Source organism: Abrus precatorius, unplaced genomic scaffold, assembly GCF_003935025.1.
Source record: "Abrus precatorius isolate BTA unplaced genomic scaffold, Abrus_2018 Scaffold10, whole genome shotgun sequence".
NCBI classification, from domain to species: domain Eukaryota; kingdom Viridiplantae; phylum Streptophyta; class Magnoliopsida; order Fabales; family Fabaceae; genus Abrus; species Abrus precatorius.
The window spans coordinates 22,075,593-22,094,308 of NW_020874292.1; the positions used below are offsets into that span (position 1 = coordinate 22,075,593).

At 33.4% G+C, this 18,716-nt stretch overlaps 1 protein-coding gene across 1 annotated transcript; it reads right to left on the reverse strand.

The window, feature by feature from the left end:
* Positions 1 to 2,336: 2,336 nt before the first annotated feature.
* Positions 2,337 to 17,243, reverse strand: LOC113871026 (T-complex protein 1 subunit alpha). The gene is made up of 17 exons (XM_027507705.1): positions 17,047 to 17,243; positions 16,894 to 16,958; positions 16,719 to 16,808; positions 16,560 to 16,646; positions 16,433 to 16,492; positions 16,268 to 16,318; positions 15,704 to 15,799; positions 14,633 to 14,698; positions 14,241 to 14,458; positions 13,752 to 13,848; positions 12,398 to 12,484; positions 7,096 to 7,230; positions 6,154 to 6,258; positions 5,180 to 5,308; positions 4,588 to 4,691; positions 2,880 to 2,970; positions 2,337 to 2,804 (listed from the first exon to the last, which is right to left on the reverse strand). The coding sequence occupies exons 1-17, from the start codon at positions 17,117 to 17,119 to the stop codon at positions 2,718 to 2,720; spliced, it is 1,641 nt and encodes a 546-aa protein (XP_027363506.1). The 5' UTR covers positions 17,120 to 17,243; the 3' UTR covers positions 2,337 to 2,717.
* Positions 17,244 to 18,716: the final 1,473 nt, after the last annotated feature.

Here is an 18,716-nt window from a genome sequence, read left to right on the forward strand (position 1 = left end):
TAAGGATAGCTAAAATAAAGAAATTTTTTTTTCTAGGAAAATCAGAGAAAAAATAGAGATTTGGAAGAGGTAGAAATTGAAAGATGGAAAGGGTAAAAATTAAATAAGGGAAATAAAGAAAAATTGAGAGAAAAAATGAAAAAAAAATAGCTACAAAAAAAAATGGAGTCGCTGGAGATAAAGGTGCAGTCGTCAGAAATAAAGGTTGGAGTCATCGAAGATGCAAGTGCAGTCATCGAAAATGGAGATAGAACTGGACCAAAACAAAAACTCAAGGAGCGCAGGATAAAGAGATCTCAGCAGAGAGAGATCTTAGAGAGAGCAGAGAGATGTCACAAAGAGAGTGAAATCTCGATAGAGAGTAGAGAGAAAAGAGATGAGTAGAGAGGAGAGTGTGATTGTAAGGAGAAGAAAGGGAAAACCCAGGACTTTAAGGTTGGGTATCTGAACCAAGTTGGGTCTAGCCCAAAATTGTAGAAAAACCCTCTTTTTTTTAAAAAAAAAAATGTCATATCTACCTTTTTTGCCTTGGCTGGCCGCTACCGCCCCTCGTAACGGCTGCCATGCATTTCTGCCACACCATGCCATAGCCATAATGACCTCCATCGAAAGCGCCATGCCATTCTGCCATGGCGCTGCCATAACCGATATTTAACAACACTGTTTCATAATCCACAAAAATAGATGTAATTCGTCTAACTATTAAGTGATTATATGGTTTCCACCTAAACTATATTGATATCACAAATTTACTAGTATATTGTTCAAGTCATTCAATTTACATTTCTACAGCATAATTATACATTACTTACCCCTTTTAACACTTATTATGTCAAGTTATGTTCTAATTATAACCAACCAACCATTATGTTATCATATATACATTGGAAACCCTACCACCTACCATCAATGGTCAACCATTGCAAAACAATAATAAAACACATATTTACCTTATTGCTAGTAGAAACTATCATGAAAATTGACCACATGACTACAAACTATGCACTCTATATCAACCCCATGACTATAAAAAAGCCTAGCAACCATCAATTTCTATAATATTGTATTTGCAAACATGAGATAATGAGTGATACAAAAATGCTAAAATTACATATCCCCAACTAAAAGTACTACAATGATACAAATCACTCAAATGTAAGAGTTGTTTAAAATGAACTCTAACACTAGACTTATTTGCAAACAAAAAGTTACCATCATACAATATACTTGAGTATGGCAAAATATTATCTCTAAATTAGCATTTTTTAGCAATTTTTGAAATTTTGCACTAAACTACAAGAGGTTTACATAATTCCCTTTCATATTACTTTGTGACTGGATGATTTCAAGTATATCCTTACACAATATCAAAATATCACAACGATAAAATCTCATCTAATCATTTATGTATATACTAATAATCGAGTCATCTCCTTGCAATCTTATCTAAAATGCAACATCTTTAAATAAATCAAAACAATACTTGTAAGTAAAACATAATTTATAATACAAAACAAATTTTGTTTAAACAATCAAATATTATAAATTTACCAATTCTTTCAATCTCATAAAAATGTATTTATTATCATCATCAAATTTTTATATACAATTAAGCACAACTGTGCTTTAAGTCACATAAATTTATAACAACTTATGTACATCTTAAGACCGAGCACAAAACATGCTTATACTTAGCACGCCCATGTTCAATTGTAAGTTGAGTTAAAAAGTGCATGAATTTTCCATTAGCACACAAGTAACTAATTTAATACAACTTATTAGAAATTTAAAATGCAACTTATGTAATATAAAAAAAAGGCATATTTCAAGTTTCCTATAAAAGAGAACGTGTCTATAATTGGGTATTTCTTTTATTTTATTTTAAAAATCTTATTTTTTTATAGTAAAAGTAATATTATAATCTTTAGTGAAGGATCAAAATCATATTATTTCATTAAATATAAATATTAAAAAAATAAATAGACTAAAATTAAATCAGGCCAAAAACAAAAAAGCAAACAATTTATTTGATATTCTTTAATAATTACTCAAAATATAAATTAAATAAAAAAAGATTGGCAATTCTAATTCAACCTTAACGACTTTGAAACTTCTTTAAAACTTGACGTACAACAATGAATGTATTCTGGTAATTGCTTCTGCATTTGCATTTTATAATGCAAATTCTGCGCGACTTTTTCATTTCGTTTGCTTTGAATGACCTTGATGCAATTGGAGAAATATGACTTTTTTTAATTCTTCCTGAATACCAGTGAGTATTCTGTATGTTGGAAAGATTATTAAATTATAATAAATTTATTTTTTAAAAAAATTGAAGCTAAGTTATATAGTATTTTTAAATCTTATAACCCTTAAATGAGATTCTCATTTGCACATGTATTTAGTTCTTAAATTAAAAACCTAATCAACGAAATATCAAAATTCCACACCCCAAACACTGCCTCAGGAAAACATGTAGAAACATGCAACTAGCCAATGCATGACCAAAAATATTAGCCGCATATTTGTAGGAAAAAGAAATGTTGATTTATATTAAATAAACGCTACTACAGCAAGATTACCAGAGCATTTTCCCTTCAAGAAAATCAAGGGCATTGAAGATAAAATTCAGATACCCTCTTCAAATCCACACCTGCTCAGCCTGCAAAAGCCAGGTAAGGACTGGGAAGTAGATGTCTCCTAAATTCAATTATATTCTAATCCTCTTCATTTTGACTTTCTTCCTTCACAAGCTTGATCATGTCATCGATTCGAAGGATAGTAATAGCAGCTTCAGTTGCAAACTGATAAATAGAGATGGACAATTTTGCTCAGACAGTTGTTAGTCAACTACTGATGATATGTAACTAAATAGGTACCTGAATAATTTTAACTTTGCTCATTGCAGGCTCAATGACTCCAGCATCCAAGTTATTTCTGATATGTCCTTGCGAAAGGTCCAAACCCATGCTGGAAAAAAAAGAGCAAAAAACCTAACGTTATTGTAATGGAATAGGATAAAATGGCAATGCGAGAACTTGAAACAGTACATGTGCTCATACAGACAAAAAAAAAAAAAAAACTAGCTTATCCAGCATCATTGATTCATTTCATACCTCTCAATCATTACTTTTCTCTAATTTCTTCTAATATATTTCCATGTTGGAATAATACTTGAATCACTAATCAGAACTCAGATATTAAGGGGCAGATGCTCAAACTTGTTTTACCTGTCCAAACCTATAACCAAAATCCATATCTCATCATCTCTTTACACATGATATTGAAAAATCATGTCAGTGCTTCACGTCAAATGGTTGTGGGATATTACTGCGCGTGTAGGACATCACAGAAAACAGATACCAGATATTCTAAGGTAAATCTAACTACAATTTACATTTCCTATTTCCAGATCCTACCCAATATCAATATTCCATAGATGACTGGTGGTATCGGAAATAACTGCCCAAATTACTATTCCTACCCAGGTTGGAAGAAAATACTAGAAATGTTGAGAGCAATGTTATCATTGGAAGATAGCAGGTCATGCTGGACAGTAAAATAATTGCCATAAAAATATGACAGATGCCATGGTGAAAGCATGGCAATCATAATAATAGGAATATATATATATATACACAAAAGTATATTTTAAAAAAAAAAAACACTACAGGTCACAGTTTTCTGGGCTATATGTAGAAAAGGATAATAACATGGCTGGAAAATGATGGAAAAGAGAACACAGCCTCTGGACAAGTGTGAGAAACAGTACACTTTGAAGAAGAAAAACAGAGCACCAGAAGAAGCAAAATAGACTCAGTGAGTAACAAATAGAGCCTGTATGAAGCAGAAAAACATAGCACAGAGAAGCAAAATGGAAAATAGATGCCGAATAGTAGGGCCCTCCACTCGGTTGCAGAAAACAGCTGGAAAGGAGGTCTTCTTCGGTGAAAATGGTGAAGGAGAAGTTGGCTTTAGAGAAGGAAGAAAAACATAGCATGAGAAAGAATACGTGTCAGCTTGCTCAAGAAGTTTAAGTGGGATTAGAAGTCCATTTTGCCCTTAAAAAACCCCAAAATGACACTAGCAGGGGCAAAATCAGACTTTGGCTTCCTTTCTCCATCACGCTACAAAAATGCAGACACCACCGAGAATTCTCCTGCGATCGACCTCTGCGACGGGAGAAACAGTCCACGACAGCAAGTACTTCGCAGCTGACCGCCGCTCCATGGAGGCGCGATAGCGGCTATTGATAAGTACGGTTTTGGTTCTTGGGTCAATTTCGACTGGGTTAGGTCAGAAGCCCGTTTTGTTTTTTTTCCCCCCTAAAAAACTGACATTTTCCGCCATAGCCGCCAAGCGCAAAATGGCCGCCATTGTAAGTCTGCCATTTTCTACCAGGGTTGTGGCAGTTTGGGCGAAAACCACCACCAACATCCGCCATAGCACTGCAATGGCCGTTATTTAACAACACTTGAAAGATATAATGGCATAACAGATAAATTTGACATACTGCCCCAATGCTATGAAGACAAATACAAAAAAGTTAAGGAAACTATACAGCTACTATTACACACTAGCAAATACCTTGAATAATGTTTCTTATCAGCTTTAGTTTGTGCTGAATGGTGGTAGGCCCGTAACTTTGCAACCAGCTCAGTGGCATCCTTAGCAGCATTAACAGAAAGCACCTATACCAGGTGTACCAATACATACATTTTTAGTATTAAACCTAGTTAACACAATAGTCAAGATATTTAAAGTTTAATAACGAGGCAAAAAGTTAATTGTCATATCACATTAACACCACATGAAAGCCCACTAGGCTAAAATTATGGATAAAAATTACAGAATTAACTATCTTGTGCAGACACTACATAAAATTATAAACTAAAATTTAATATTGAACTGGGATTGACGATAAAACTTTACACCATTTGTTAAACTAGTCCCTACTACCCCAGTTATATGTAAAATAAGACCCAAAAGCTTGAGCTTTTACCAATAATTTGTATGAGTTCCCGAAATGAAATGACTAGAATAGCTACTGATAATAATGATCCACATAAAAGAGTTGCATAACCCAATATCATCATACTTACATGCATAATTAACCAATGGGATTGTAGAGCAGGTACTAATAGTATGGATTTTTGCATTTCGGTTATGTGTAACTTACCTTGGGAATGATCAGCAGAGACTCAGCAAACTCTGCTATAGCCAACTGCTCCCGAGATCCTAAAGTTGTAGCAAGGTACTCCAAATAAACTGATAATGCTGCTTCAACAGCACCTCCACCTGCTACCACCTGAATTTTATATGTTGAGAAACCAAGCACAAGGCAGATGAAATAGGAAATAAAAAGAGGAGTATCTATAACTGTAGGCCAATGTACACGAAAAGATTCACTATAATCAATAAAGATTACAAGGAGTATCTATTTACCATCAAAATCTAATCCCACATCCCAATTCACCCAAATCCTGATTGTTGCTGATACTTTACACACTATACAACCTAATTGCTGGTACCAAGATTTGTCCTTGGAAATTAATTGTCTTGTCTCAGTGCATGGTGCATGCATTCAAGCTAGGTAACATGCTTGGCCTAAAGCCCAAAAGAACATAGGAGGCACTTTTTAATATTCATTACGAATGTAATCTTGACTCTTGGCAATTAAAATCTAGTATTTCATATAGTGTACTGTGGAATGGTTGTAATAATTTTTAGTAACCAAATTAATTAGTTGACTTTACTGTAGCACACTCTGGATTCTCAACCATTGGTTTGCCACATTGCAAATTATACAGACCCTTACAATGTTTTTGTTCTATAGAGACCCATTCTGAAGCTGTGTTTTCAATTTAGCATTAACATAACATTTTTTCAATTTTTTTTTTTAAGCAACCAGGATTGGGCACATTTTCAAAAAAATTGGTTTTAAATATGCCTCTTGATATTTTTATGTGTACGTTCAAGTGAAAATTTAATTCTCAAGCATGCAAGAATACAAAATGTCGACCATAAAAGAACAAATATGTGAAATCATATCAAGACAACTACAAAAAAATAAAAAAGACATTTGAAAAACTGAATCTAAAGAAACAACTACTTTCAACCAAAGTTAGATGAAAGCTAGAGAATGCAGGCTACCGTATTTGATTCAAGAGTTCTCTTGACAATTGATAACGCATCATGGAGAGCTCTATCCATCTCATCAAGCATATAATCATTTGCACCTCTTAAAATCAAAGAGACCTGTAGTAGAATAACACAGGATCAGGTGAAAATGTAAGCCATCCATCATAATGTGCACCAGATAGTATATATTTTCTCATGGCCATATCACTGCTTATTTCCAAAAATTTATCAATACACCTTGCTAACTCAGATAACTTTCCCATCCAACTTTCTACATTGTTCCTCCATGATAGGGAATTATGTGAACAGGATTCATTTTGGGTCTCATTGACTATATTCTTGTTTTCAATAAAAGAATTCTATTTATTGATACAATTTAGTTGCCATTGCAAGGAAGAAACTAATTCTATCAAGTACGTATTGATACAATTTAGTTGCCATTGCAAGGAAGAAACTATGACCAAAGCACAAGACCACCTTTTTCTACTTTTTTGTTAACAAAAATGTAATACATGACTACTACACCCATCAAATTTGAAGGCCCACTTCAAAGGTTGTGTCATCTTTTGCTTACTCAATGAATGTATTTTATGGATTTCAGTAATAGTCTAAAGTTAGAATTTTGTGAAAATGGTATTTATCTTATAGTTATTTATTTATTTTCTGTATCCAATTTTAAAAAATTGCCCACCATTTGTACCTGGATGGCCATGCATATCAATTCCATTCAATTTAATGTGATTAGCTTCTATTTGACGTTAAATTTATGGTTTTTTTATGGGAGTTTCTGAACAGAGATACAAAGGGATTGGTCTCCTTTTTCAGGCAATTAAGAATCTTGATCCTCTAAATTCCTTCTGTTCTATCTGTCTTTATGAATGTATTCTTGTATTCTTCCCCCCCCCCCCCCCCAAATCAGAAAAAGAAAAACTCAAGCTCAACCCAATCACTTACTGCACTTGTATTTTTGGTCCCTTTGATCATAACTACAGCATCATCAGCTATACGCTCCTCAACAACCTCATCAGCATATCCAAGAAAAGATGGTTCAAACGTTTCCTCCCCTTCCATATCAGCAAATGTTGAGACCTGTGTCAATCAATCACAGTAAAATCAAGTCCAATGACACAAAGTGATAATGGGAAATAGTATTCAAAACTTTTATTAAAAAAAGTATTCTAACTAAGACAGATGTTGCTTAACAAAAAAAGAGCCTATCACTAAATATCTAATGAATAAGGATGGTTTAATTAAAAGCAAGAAAGAAAAATGTGTGGTTTGAATTAGCATAGTGAAGGGATAAGATGAGAGTGAATCATTAGTCAGACAACTTTCTTGAAATGCAGTATTTTGAGATTTTCCATTACACCATTACACATGAATATAATACATTAAATTTTAATCATGAAGGTGGAAACTTTTAGTAATAGTTTTTGTGTATATAGTAAAAATTACTCATTCTAACCCGAGTGAATACCATAGTAGTCAATAGCGGAAATAGCGGCCGCAATCGCGGCGGAGCGGCCCTTTCCCGTGACGGCGACGCTGTCGCGTCACGTTTCACAGTAGCGGCTGTCGCGCTGCGAATAGCGGCGGAAAACACCGAAAATAGTGGCTGGAGCGGCCGCTCTCTCATTCTCGCGCGTTTCCCCTTTTTGCCCCTCATCTTTTACCGTTAGGGCCCTTTAAGGGGGGGGGGGGCAATTTTGGAATTTCGACCCCCCTTATATTTCTGAATCATCTTCAACCCTAGCCTCCATCCATCTGCTCTCCTCTCTTCTCCCGTCGGTTCTCTCTCCTCTATTCTTTGTTTTCCAGTCATCCTCTATTCGCTGTGCTCTGTTTTTCCGGCGAGACTTCCACTTGATTTTTCGATCATCTTCTTCGTCTCCGACAAGCTTCTAAGGTGACCCAAACTATTTTGAGTCATTTTCTTCATCTCTTCTCATCTTCTTCAAGGTCAGCACAACTTTCCGGTCATCTTCTCCAACTCCGGCAGACTTCCGGCAAACTTTCCGGTACTGAACATTTTTTTTTCCTATATTTTTCTCTTTTTTTTTTTTCTTCTCTGTTTTGATTCTTCTACTATTTTCTGTTCGAAATTTCAAAGCTTAAAGAAGTAATGGCTACTCCTCCCAATCTGTCACAAGGAACCGGCTCTGTTTCAATTTCATCCTGTGTATTAGTGAAGCCTTCAGGAAATAATTTGGATATAGGTTGGCAATGGAATAGTTTGAAAGACATAAATAATAAAAAGTCTGTTACTTGTGACTTTTGTGGAAAAACGACTACAAGCGGTATTACCCGAGCAAAGAGGCACCAGATGAGAGTGAAGGGAGATGTTGATAAGTGTCCAAGGATTCCCAAAGAAATAAAAGAAATACTAATAGCAGCTCATGAAAAGAAGAGAATTGAAAAAGAGGTATATTTACTTCAGCATGATGAAGATGATAATGATGATGAAGAAGAGGTGCAAGAAATTCAAAATATTCGTAGTGAAAAACGACTTGCAACCTCAAGTGTTGCATCAATTTATGTTAGTAGTTGTAATGCCACAAAAAAAGGAAAAAATGTCAATGGCTCATTGGATTTATTGTGGTTAAAGAGTCCAGAAACAAGCATCAAATTAGCAAAATCAAAAAGACAAACAAGTATAAATGATGCTTGTGTCAAAGAGGCAAGAGCAAGAACAGTTCAATACATAGAGCGATTCCTTTGTAGGAATGGAATTGCTTTCAACGTTGTGCGCTCAAAAAATTTCAAATTAATGGTTGAAGCTATTGGAAACTATGGTCCACATCTAAAGCCTCCTAGTTATCATGAGTGTAGAGTTCCTCTTCTTAAAAAGGAATTAGAGTATACAAAGGAAATGTTGAAAAGTCATGAAGAAGAAAGAGAAAAATGTGGATGTTCAATTATGTCAGATGCGTGGATGGATAAAAAAAATAGAACATTGATCAATTTCTTAGTAAATTGTCCAACTGGTTCTATGTTTGTAAAGAGCATTGATGCATCTGCTTATATGAAAACTGGAGAAAAGTTGTTTGAGCTCTTGCATAGCTTTGTTGAAGAGATTGGAGAGAAAAATGTTATGCAAGTAGTTACTGATAATGGAAGTAATTATGTATTAGCCGGTAAGAATTATTCTTAACTCCCTATATTAATTTCAGTTACTAATTATTTTATTAGTTTCTAATTTTAGACTATGTAATCTAATTTTAGCTAAGTTGTTGCAAGCTAAAAGACCACATTTGTTTTGGACTCCATGCGCTGCACACTGTATTGACTTGATATTAGAAGACATTGGAAAAATACCTAGAGTCAAGAGAACAATCCAAAGGAGAGTTACTCTTGTGGGTTTTATTTATAATCATTCATTGACTTTGAATATTATGAGGAAGTTCACCAATAAAGCTGAATTGGTTAGATATGGAGTGACAAGGTTTGCCACAACATTCCTCACATTACAAAGGTTGCATAATCTAAAAAACAACCTTAGAAAAATGTTCACTTCCGATGAGTGGTTAAAGTCCAAAACAGCCAAAGAAGCTAAAGGAAAAAGGGCAAAAGACACTGTACTTATGCCTTCTTTTTGGAATGATGTGGTTTTTTGTCTTAAGGCTATGGGGCCACTTGTGCAAGTTTTGAGACTTGTTGATAATGAAAGAAAGCCTGCAATGGGTTATATATATGAGGCAATTGATAGAGCTAAAGAAAGCATTCAAAATGCATTCAAAGGAAATGTAGACAAATATAAAGAGATTTTTGCTATAATTGATAGAAGATGGGAGTGTCAACTTCATCATCCATTACATGCTGCAGGTGACATCTGAATCCTCAATTTTTTTATAGCAATAAACAAATTGAGAATGATCCTAAAGTTGTAGAAGACTTGTATAAATGTATTGAGAGGCTATGTACAAGTGAAAATGATGTAGACAATATTACAATTCAATTGTCAACATATAGAAGAGCTGAAGGTCTCTTTGGTTTAAGTGGAGTAAAAAGACAAAGGGCTACAATGGCTCCTGGTAAGAGATTTGTTTAATTTTTTTATTGTAATGTAATTATGTAGATATAACACAAAAGGTTAATAAGTTGATGCATAACTTACAGCTGAATGGTGGAAGAATTATGGAGTACGTACACCACATTTACAAAACATTGCTATTAGAGTGTTGAGTTTGACTTGTAGTTCATCTGGATGTGAACGAAATTGGAGTACTTTTGAGCACGTAAGTAAATATCTGAATCCTCAATTTAAAGTTCTTATATGAAAAGTGAAAATCTAATATTTTTTTTTTATGGTAAAATAGATTCATTCTAAAAAGAGAAGCAGACTTGAGCATCAAAGGTTACAAGACTTGGTTTTTATTAAATATAACCAAGCTCTTAATGAACGTTTTGAGTGTTCTGACGTGGTGGATCCTATTATCTTAAAGGATGTTGATGATAGTAATAATTGGTTGCTAGAAGGAATAGTTGGAGATGACGAAGATGCTGTAGATGAATTAGTGTTTGATGATGATAACTTGACTTGGGGAGCTGTTGCTAATGCAATTGGGGCTAGTGAGCCTATAACCTACACTAGGCGACAAGCTAAATCAAAATCCAAGACAACTACAATTGCTTCTTCATCTAAATCTAAGGGAAAAGGGAAAGAGAAAAGAAATTGTACAAGAAGAAGAAGAAGAATGTGATGACGAAGACTCTGAAGAGGAGGAGGAGGAGGAGGTTCTTTACAAAAGTAGTGATGAAAGTGAAAATGAAGAAGACATGGCAAATCTTGGAGATGAAGATGATGATAATTATTAAAATATTTGTATTTGAATTGAACACTTAGTATTTTTAAACATCTAAGCATTAGAGACTTAAATTTAGTTAGTTAAATTTATTTTTATATTTTGTTGTTACTTGTTATTGACATCTAAGCATATACATATGTATGTAATTTAATTTATGAGTTTATGAGTATATTTATAATACCTAAAATAGCGGCTATCCCGCTATCCGCTATGCCGCTATAGCGTTTTTGAGGTCGGCCGCTTCGCGCCGCTATCCGGGATTGACTACTATGGTGAATACCACCTCATAAACACTTTGTTTCATCCTTCCAATCAACAAAACAAGAACATTACAAAATTCAGTTCAAAAATAACTGCAGCTCTTCTCATTCTACTAAAATAGTCAAACACATGGTAGTCAATAGTGCACAGTAGATCACGTGGAATTGCCATTAAAGATCGTAGGATCATTAGGCATGTGCAATTGTTTCATGTATGTTTTAACCCCCTTTTTTTTTTCACCCATAGCCCATTTATTGACCCAATTGCTTTGAAAAAGGCAAGAATCCTAAAATAGATCTACCCAGCACAAAAAATTTACTTGTGCTACTACTGCAACCCCAAAATTGTCTTGTTCGCACAAAAGACTTCCTCATTTAGTCATTCTACTTGTGCACCAACCCTGTGCTGCACACACTCAAGTTTTTGCTCTTTTGTTGCTACTGCTGTGCACATTTTGTTGTTGCTGTCACACTCTTTTGTGTTGCTTGTGCACCTTTTTCTTCATCTTGTTCTGCTGCTGTGTGGTGCCTGTACTGTACACCCTGTTCTGTTGTTGATTTCTATTCTTGTGCTCCCTGTTTGGCTGCTGTGTTGTTTCATGAGTTATGTAGTTGAATAGGGATTACTAATTTTTATTTAAGTTTCTTTAATGTCTTCTATTTTTCTTATTTATGCTATTTTATATGCATATATATGAATTTATTCCAACATATATATAATATAATATTTAGAAGAATCTTTCAATCCATGTTAAGATCCCATGACTATCCGATCTTTGATCCCCTTCTTGATCCTACATATGATCTCAATTTTGATTATCTTGGTCTAACACATTGTTGATGTGATATGAAACAACAAATTATAAAACTGATATATTATTAACCCAGTAGTTTGCCATTAAATTTGAGGAAGGTTAAAAACAATTGGGGAAAGGGAAAATGCAAATTGAAACGACTAGAATTGAAGATCATGGTTATTTGTCCCACTGTAGTATTTATTTATGAAAAATTCATCCCTGGCAGTTGTTAATACAACAGTAAATTCTTCTCTTTTTTGCTAAAAAGGGAGATAAGAAAGAAGGAATGCTGCATTGTCAAATCAAAATTTGAGGGTGATAAATTTTCAGATTAACTGCCAACTCACTCAAATTGCAATTTAGATCAATAAATTTAAATTAGACAAAGTCCTACCAATGTTGCACCAGTAGCCTTGGCAACATGACGCATATCCTCTTTTCGCACACGTCTTACAGCAATTGCCCCAGCCTCAACAAAGTACTGAAACAAAACCAAATAGTCAAAAAGAAATACATAAATAGTTAAATTCATCAATTTTTATGCCAGTAAGCACAATACTCAATAGCCATCAATTTTAACAGACATCTATTAATGCAGAAAGCAGAAAATTAGGAATCATGTTTAAAGATCCATGGATGTCACAGGTTTGGTGTAACTTCAATATTGGGGTTCTAATCATAGGAGTGTTTCATAATTAGTATAGTAAGTTAATAAAATAAGGTATTTACTTCCCTGAAAATGGGCCTTAGTGGATGCAAGGTTAAATGATATCATATTTGGACTTTCATTTCATTGAAATAGAAGTTTGTCACAACTTGGGCTTTGTGTACTACATGGTCTTCAATTTTAACTACACTCTGATACAAGTACATTAGTGACACATCTAGCAATTAAAAAAAATAAAGGAAAATATTAACTTCAACCCTTAGCACTCCCAAGGGTTGAGATTAGGAGTGAGTTCAAGCAACTAATAAAAACCAACTACTTTTGGATGCTTAAATTCAACTCTAAGGGCTGAGGTTGACAAAATCAAAAAATCTATAGTGAATGAAATTGCAATACACATTCAAAGAGCAAAAGTAATACATGCAAAATTTAACTTTACACCTACAACATAGGATAGATTATATATTTAGACAGGACGCAAGAATGGAAAAGGGAAACAAAGGGAGGTCCCTAAACCCTTATTTTGAAGACATTTAAAGGAAGAGGCCCCTCAAGGTCCCCAATATAGAAATAGAGAGAAACAGATGAATTTAAAAGCAAACTACATTGCCCTACATACAAAGGTGAAATACAAAGCAAATTATCTATTATGTATTGGCAATTATTAGTAAAAGGAGTAGCTACTCAACACTCAACCCTAATCCCAAAAATACAAACGCATTACGATTGAGATTTACATCAGTCTGCAGGCAGGCTACTGGGTTTACTATCTATATCACCATATCTCATTACGATAGTGAAGATAATCAAGATATAAATCTGATGAGGAATGAAACATTTTAAAATTTTAATACACTAAAATCAGATGCTTAATATTGGTCCACTGGTTTGCTTCCTCTATCATACCGGATATCAAGATGAGTAGTTTATATTATAAGAATCAAAACATGACATACTCAACAACAGTAAACAAACTATGCAGAAAGATAAGCAGTTTCTTTGAAAGCCTACATGAAAGATTATAACTAATCCTCTTGTTCAAAAAAAGATATCATTAAAAAGGTAAAAAAGAGAAATATACCTTAAGTGCCATGTCATCAATTCCTTTAGTAGTGAGAACAACATTGGCTCCAGCTTTCAATAGTTTTTCAATGCGTTCCTTAGTCATATCCGCCTCTCTACAATTAGAAATAAATGACCATTTGTTAAAATATATTATATATATTACTTTATCTTGCAAGGTGATATGGGCTGAGAGTTGTTCTAGACCAAGCAAAAGCAAACTCCCACAATGAAACTTAACACAATATGCCTCACACACTAAGATCAATATTCTTTTGTAAGAACTATAAATTCAATAATTAATCATAATATTTCAAGCATTTTGCTTGACAGGGCTTTGGATTGACATCATGCCTATCATCCAGAATATTTCAGCTTATGCCCATTTTACACAGCTTATTTTCAATAAGATAATCGATTCATTATCATTATATTTAAGGAAAATGAATCCAGAAAGGTTGGGTATCATAGTAATATAAAAAAAGCCATATGATCATACTGACAGCACCTTTGACGAATTTTCTCTAGCTCCCTGGGATCACTGACTAATACTTGAACACCCAACTGCATCTTTGTCTTTTGAAGATTGAAATCAAGACAAGCAATTTTTGCAGGGCCAACCCTAAGAGGCATTCCTTGTGCAGCACGGCCAGTATTTAGAGCATAACCATTCATCAGAAAGCTGTCTCTAGCACTTTTTCCATGAGCCTTCAATATATTGATTCCCTGGGATACGAGTCACATAAGAAACAGAATTAAACCCATTCAAAACCTATGAATGTTAAAGCAAGTAAGAAGCAAGATTGAACTACATATTATAGATGTTCATCATATTAATCAAAATCGCCATCTTTCATCTAGGAAAAGAACCTTATGATCTCAGAGGAATCTACTACCAACCTTGATTGGATATTTAACTTCACCCCGAGCATTTGTCATTTTTACAGCTAGCACTGCATCAACAACCTGTATAAATTCCGCACAAGTTAATTTCACTACTGAAAAAATAATGAGTACCTAGACCTACAGACAAAAACTTGTCCAAAAATAGCAGTTAGCTCCCACCTCCCTTTTCATAACTAATCAATATCTTCAGAACAATAAGCCATCTAATAAGAACCAGAACTTTTGAAAATCACATGGACCATAACACCCAAATTCAAACAGTAGTGTTGAATTCAATCCATAAGATAAAATATTCAATGTGATTAAACCAATATGGTCAACATTCAACAATGAACAATTTTATGCATTGAACACACACAGTAGAAAATGTGATTAAACCAAGAAAATATTTAAAAAACTTTCCTCTCAAGGAAAAAGAAAGTATAAAATTTAGTAAGGCTTTGTGATTATTTTTGTCAAAACATAATCAGAATTCAACTGATATTGTTAGGACCGCGGTTGAGAATATGGGCTAAAATGGTCAGCTGGTCTTTTAATTGGCCAAGCCCACACTATGGAGTGTTTACACTAGAAGAAATGTATAGCCAAGAAAAGTGACGTAGCAGAGAGAGAAGAGAGTTTATTAGCCGAGTAATGAGGAGTCCATTATATGAGGATTGGTGTGTGAGAGAGGGATATCTTTCAGAATTGAGAACTCGGTTATGGAATATGGATTGAGAACACTAGCTTGCTGTAGGAGCCTAGCTCAGTGGCAGTAGTACCCATTCTACTGATTTTCCATTTTATATCAAATAATACCAGTATCATTCTCTCTATTGTCCTTGTTTGAATTGCTTTATTTCCCTGTTGGTTTAACCGGTTTAGAGATGAGGATTGGAAAGGATGTAGCATTATCAATACGAAGTTTTCAATTACTTATCTGAATATATTGAGACATGAAACAGAATATAAGTTTTATACAGTTGTACATGAACTATCTAGAATTTGCAGAATATGGTGTGCATCAATCCCATGTGATATAAACTCTCAACATTCAATATAAAGTCATTGCAATTACAAACATACCAAATTGGCAAAGAAGTCACTATCACCAGCTATCAACTTTGATGACATACTGGTCTTGGCACAGTTAATTAGTGAATCCTTTCCCAGCTTCTCAACCTACAAGTCAAGAGAACAATCTGATTGAGTAACACATGATATACAACAACTTGCAAATGCATTAAACTTGACCAAACAACGGCCAATTGACCCATAGCATGCTTCTTAGAAAACAAGACAAAGAACCAATAGCCAAGAGATGAAAGCTTTCGTCAATAGTCAATACATATTCATGTCACAAACTTCTTTTCACATTAGTTTACGATTTTAACGTTGACATAAAATGGAAGATCGGAACAACGAGTATATCATACAAGTAGCATGATATGCTTGGAAAATGGCATACGATGACTCCAGACTCTACACAGCCATGACTGCACCTTTGCCTCTCAAAAATATCTATTGACAATCTAACAAAGAGTGGGAGAGAAGAGAAGGGAGACAAAAAAGTCGAGTCCCAGCATTGATAACTTAAGCCCAAAAAATATACACAAATACAAAAGAAAAGGTATATTAAGGAGAGGTTACCTTGACTGCTAGCTTTTCTTCTACATATTTACAAGCTTCTCGCATAGCAAGCTATAAAAATAATCCACGTAGATAAGTTAAACTCTGCAAATTCCCAATTCATATGCCAGAATATCAAAATTTCATGATTGTAGACACATTGAAAAACAATTAAAAGAAACTTACTCTATATCCACTAATAATTGAGGTAGGATGAATCTTATTCCTAACAAGTTCATTCGCTCTCTGCAGAAAAAAAAAAAAAAAGAGTTATATCTGAGATAAAATGGAACAAAGAGAGCGTGGCAGTTACCTTGAGAAGCTCAGCAGCTACAATTACGACAGAAGTAGTGCCATCTCCAACTTCCCTATCTTGAAGTTCGGCGAGTTCAACCAAAACCTGAAAAAACCGCACGAGTGAGTAACATTGAGAAGAAGAAAATGGGAAGAATGAGAGGAACTCATCATAGACCTTAGCAGCAGGATGCTCCACTTCCAACATCTTCAGAATGGTCGCACCGTCGTTGGTGATAGTGACATCGCCAATGTCATCCACGAGCATCTGAATCAATCGCATCAATCACACATTACTTACATTCATATAAAATCTATCTCTCGAGAAAGAAAGAGAGTGAGAGAGACGCTGCCTTGTCGAGGCCCACCGGCCCCAATGAGGTTTTGACGATGTTAGCAACTGCTTGACACGCTACCACTGCATTCACCCGGAATCAATCATATTAGAAATGGTTGTTTAAATATTTGTTGTGTAACACACACACACACACACACACAGACGACACCGTTTTGGGTGCGAACGTCTTGGCCGGACTGTCGCTCGCCGGCAATGTCAGGGGTTTGCGCAACGAGTGCCATGGCGGAGTAGCGTGGAAACTGGGGCTTCTTCGCGACAAGGGTTTTCAACTTCGCTTACTCACTCACTCCCTGCGACAAGGGTTTTCAACGTCTTGCTCCTCGACCCTGCATTATTATTATTATTATTATTATTATTATTAATTTAGTAAATGTCAATCTGGTCCGTGTGCTTCTAAATTCTATTGAACTAGACTCTGAACTGATTGAAATATTATTTTAGTCTTCATTTTAGTTTTTATTTTCTAATTTGTTATTTTAATCTTATTTATTAATTATTTTATATTTCAATATATATAATTGTTAATAATTTAATATATTAAATATCAAATGTTACTTAATCTTCAATGATAAAATGAAAAATATTTAATCAGTTAATTTAATTTCCGTAAAATTTTAAGTATAGAAATTGTTAAAAAATCAAGTTAACAGATTCTGAGTAAAAATAAAGTTAAAATTATGTTATTCTATTATATTATCATTAAATGTTAAGTAACATAATTATTTAATCTTTTAAGTGTTAAATCAATTTATCTATTAAAATAATTAATACTTAAGTGATTATAAAAACTAAAATAATTGATAATTATATATATATAACTAAAATTATCCATAATTGTCTGTGTTAAAGACTAAATAATATTTTATTTAAATTATAAACATTTTAAATGAATTCTCAAAATTATAAAAATTAAAATAATTGATGATAGAAAGACTAAAATAATTTTTTAATTAGTTTAAAAATTATTTTAATGAATTTTATCAACAATAGAAATTAAATTGATAATTTACTTATATTTTAGTTGTATCAACATTTAATTATACATATCATATATTATTAAAAAAACAGTTGAAGAGACTAATTATTTACTAGATAATTTTGTACTATTAGACATAGGCTTTTATATTTTTATTTTCATATTTTGTTTTTAGTGTCCGTTTGGCATATGGAATTGAACGTTGAAATTGAAATTAAGTTTCAGAATTCTATTTATCATGCTTGAATATTTATTTAGAATTATAATTATAATTACATGAACCAATTCTATAGAATTCTATTATAACTAAATTTGTTTTACTTCAATTCCTAACATGCACCCTATGTTGGGAATAAATGTGTATGCCCAAGACCTAAATTTCTTATGTATTGCAGTTTAGTTATAATGATACAATGTTATTTTCTTTCTTTATCCTATATACACTGTTTTGATATAATAGTTTATTTAATAAAGATCCTAGATTAAAATTAGAGACTTGTTATAATAATAGAGATTATGAAAATGAGAAACATATTTTTTATAATTTAATCTAAATTGTTCTTGATTATAGGATTATTATAAATAGGACATTGATAATCCGGATAAATTAATATATATTTGATAGTATTCATTAAATAAATATTAATAGATCTCATTTATTAATTTATATATACAGATGACACATAAGGATATGGTCATTAAACTGACTCAAACTGAAATTTTTTTATAGTTAATATGATCTTATATTATCAATAGAAAATTCTCTAGAAAAATATAAAATTTCTTGTGTAAGGAAGCTATTATGGATGCTACATATTTGCCTTCTAATTTAGCATAGTTCC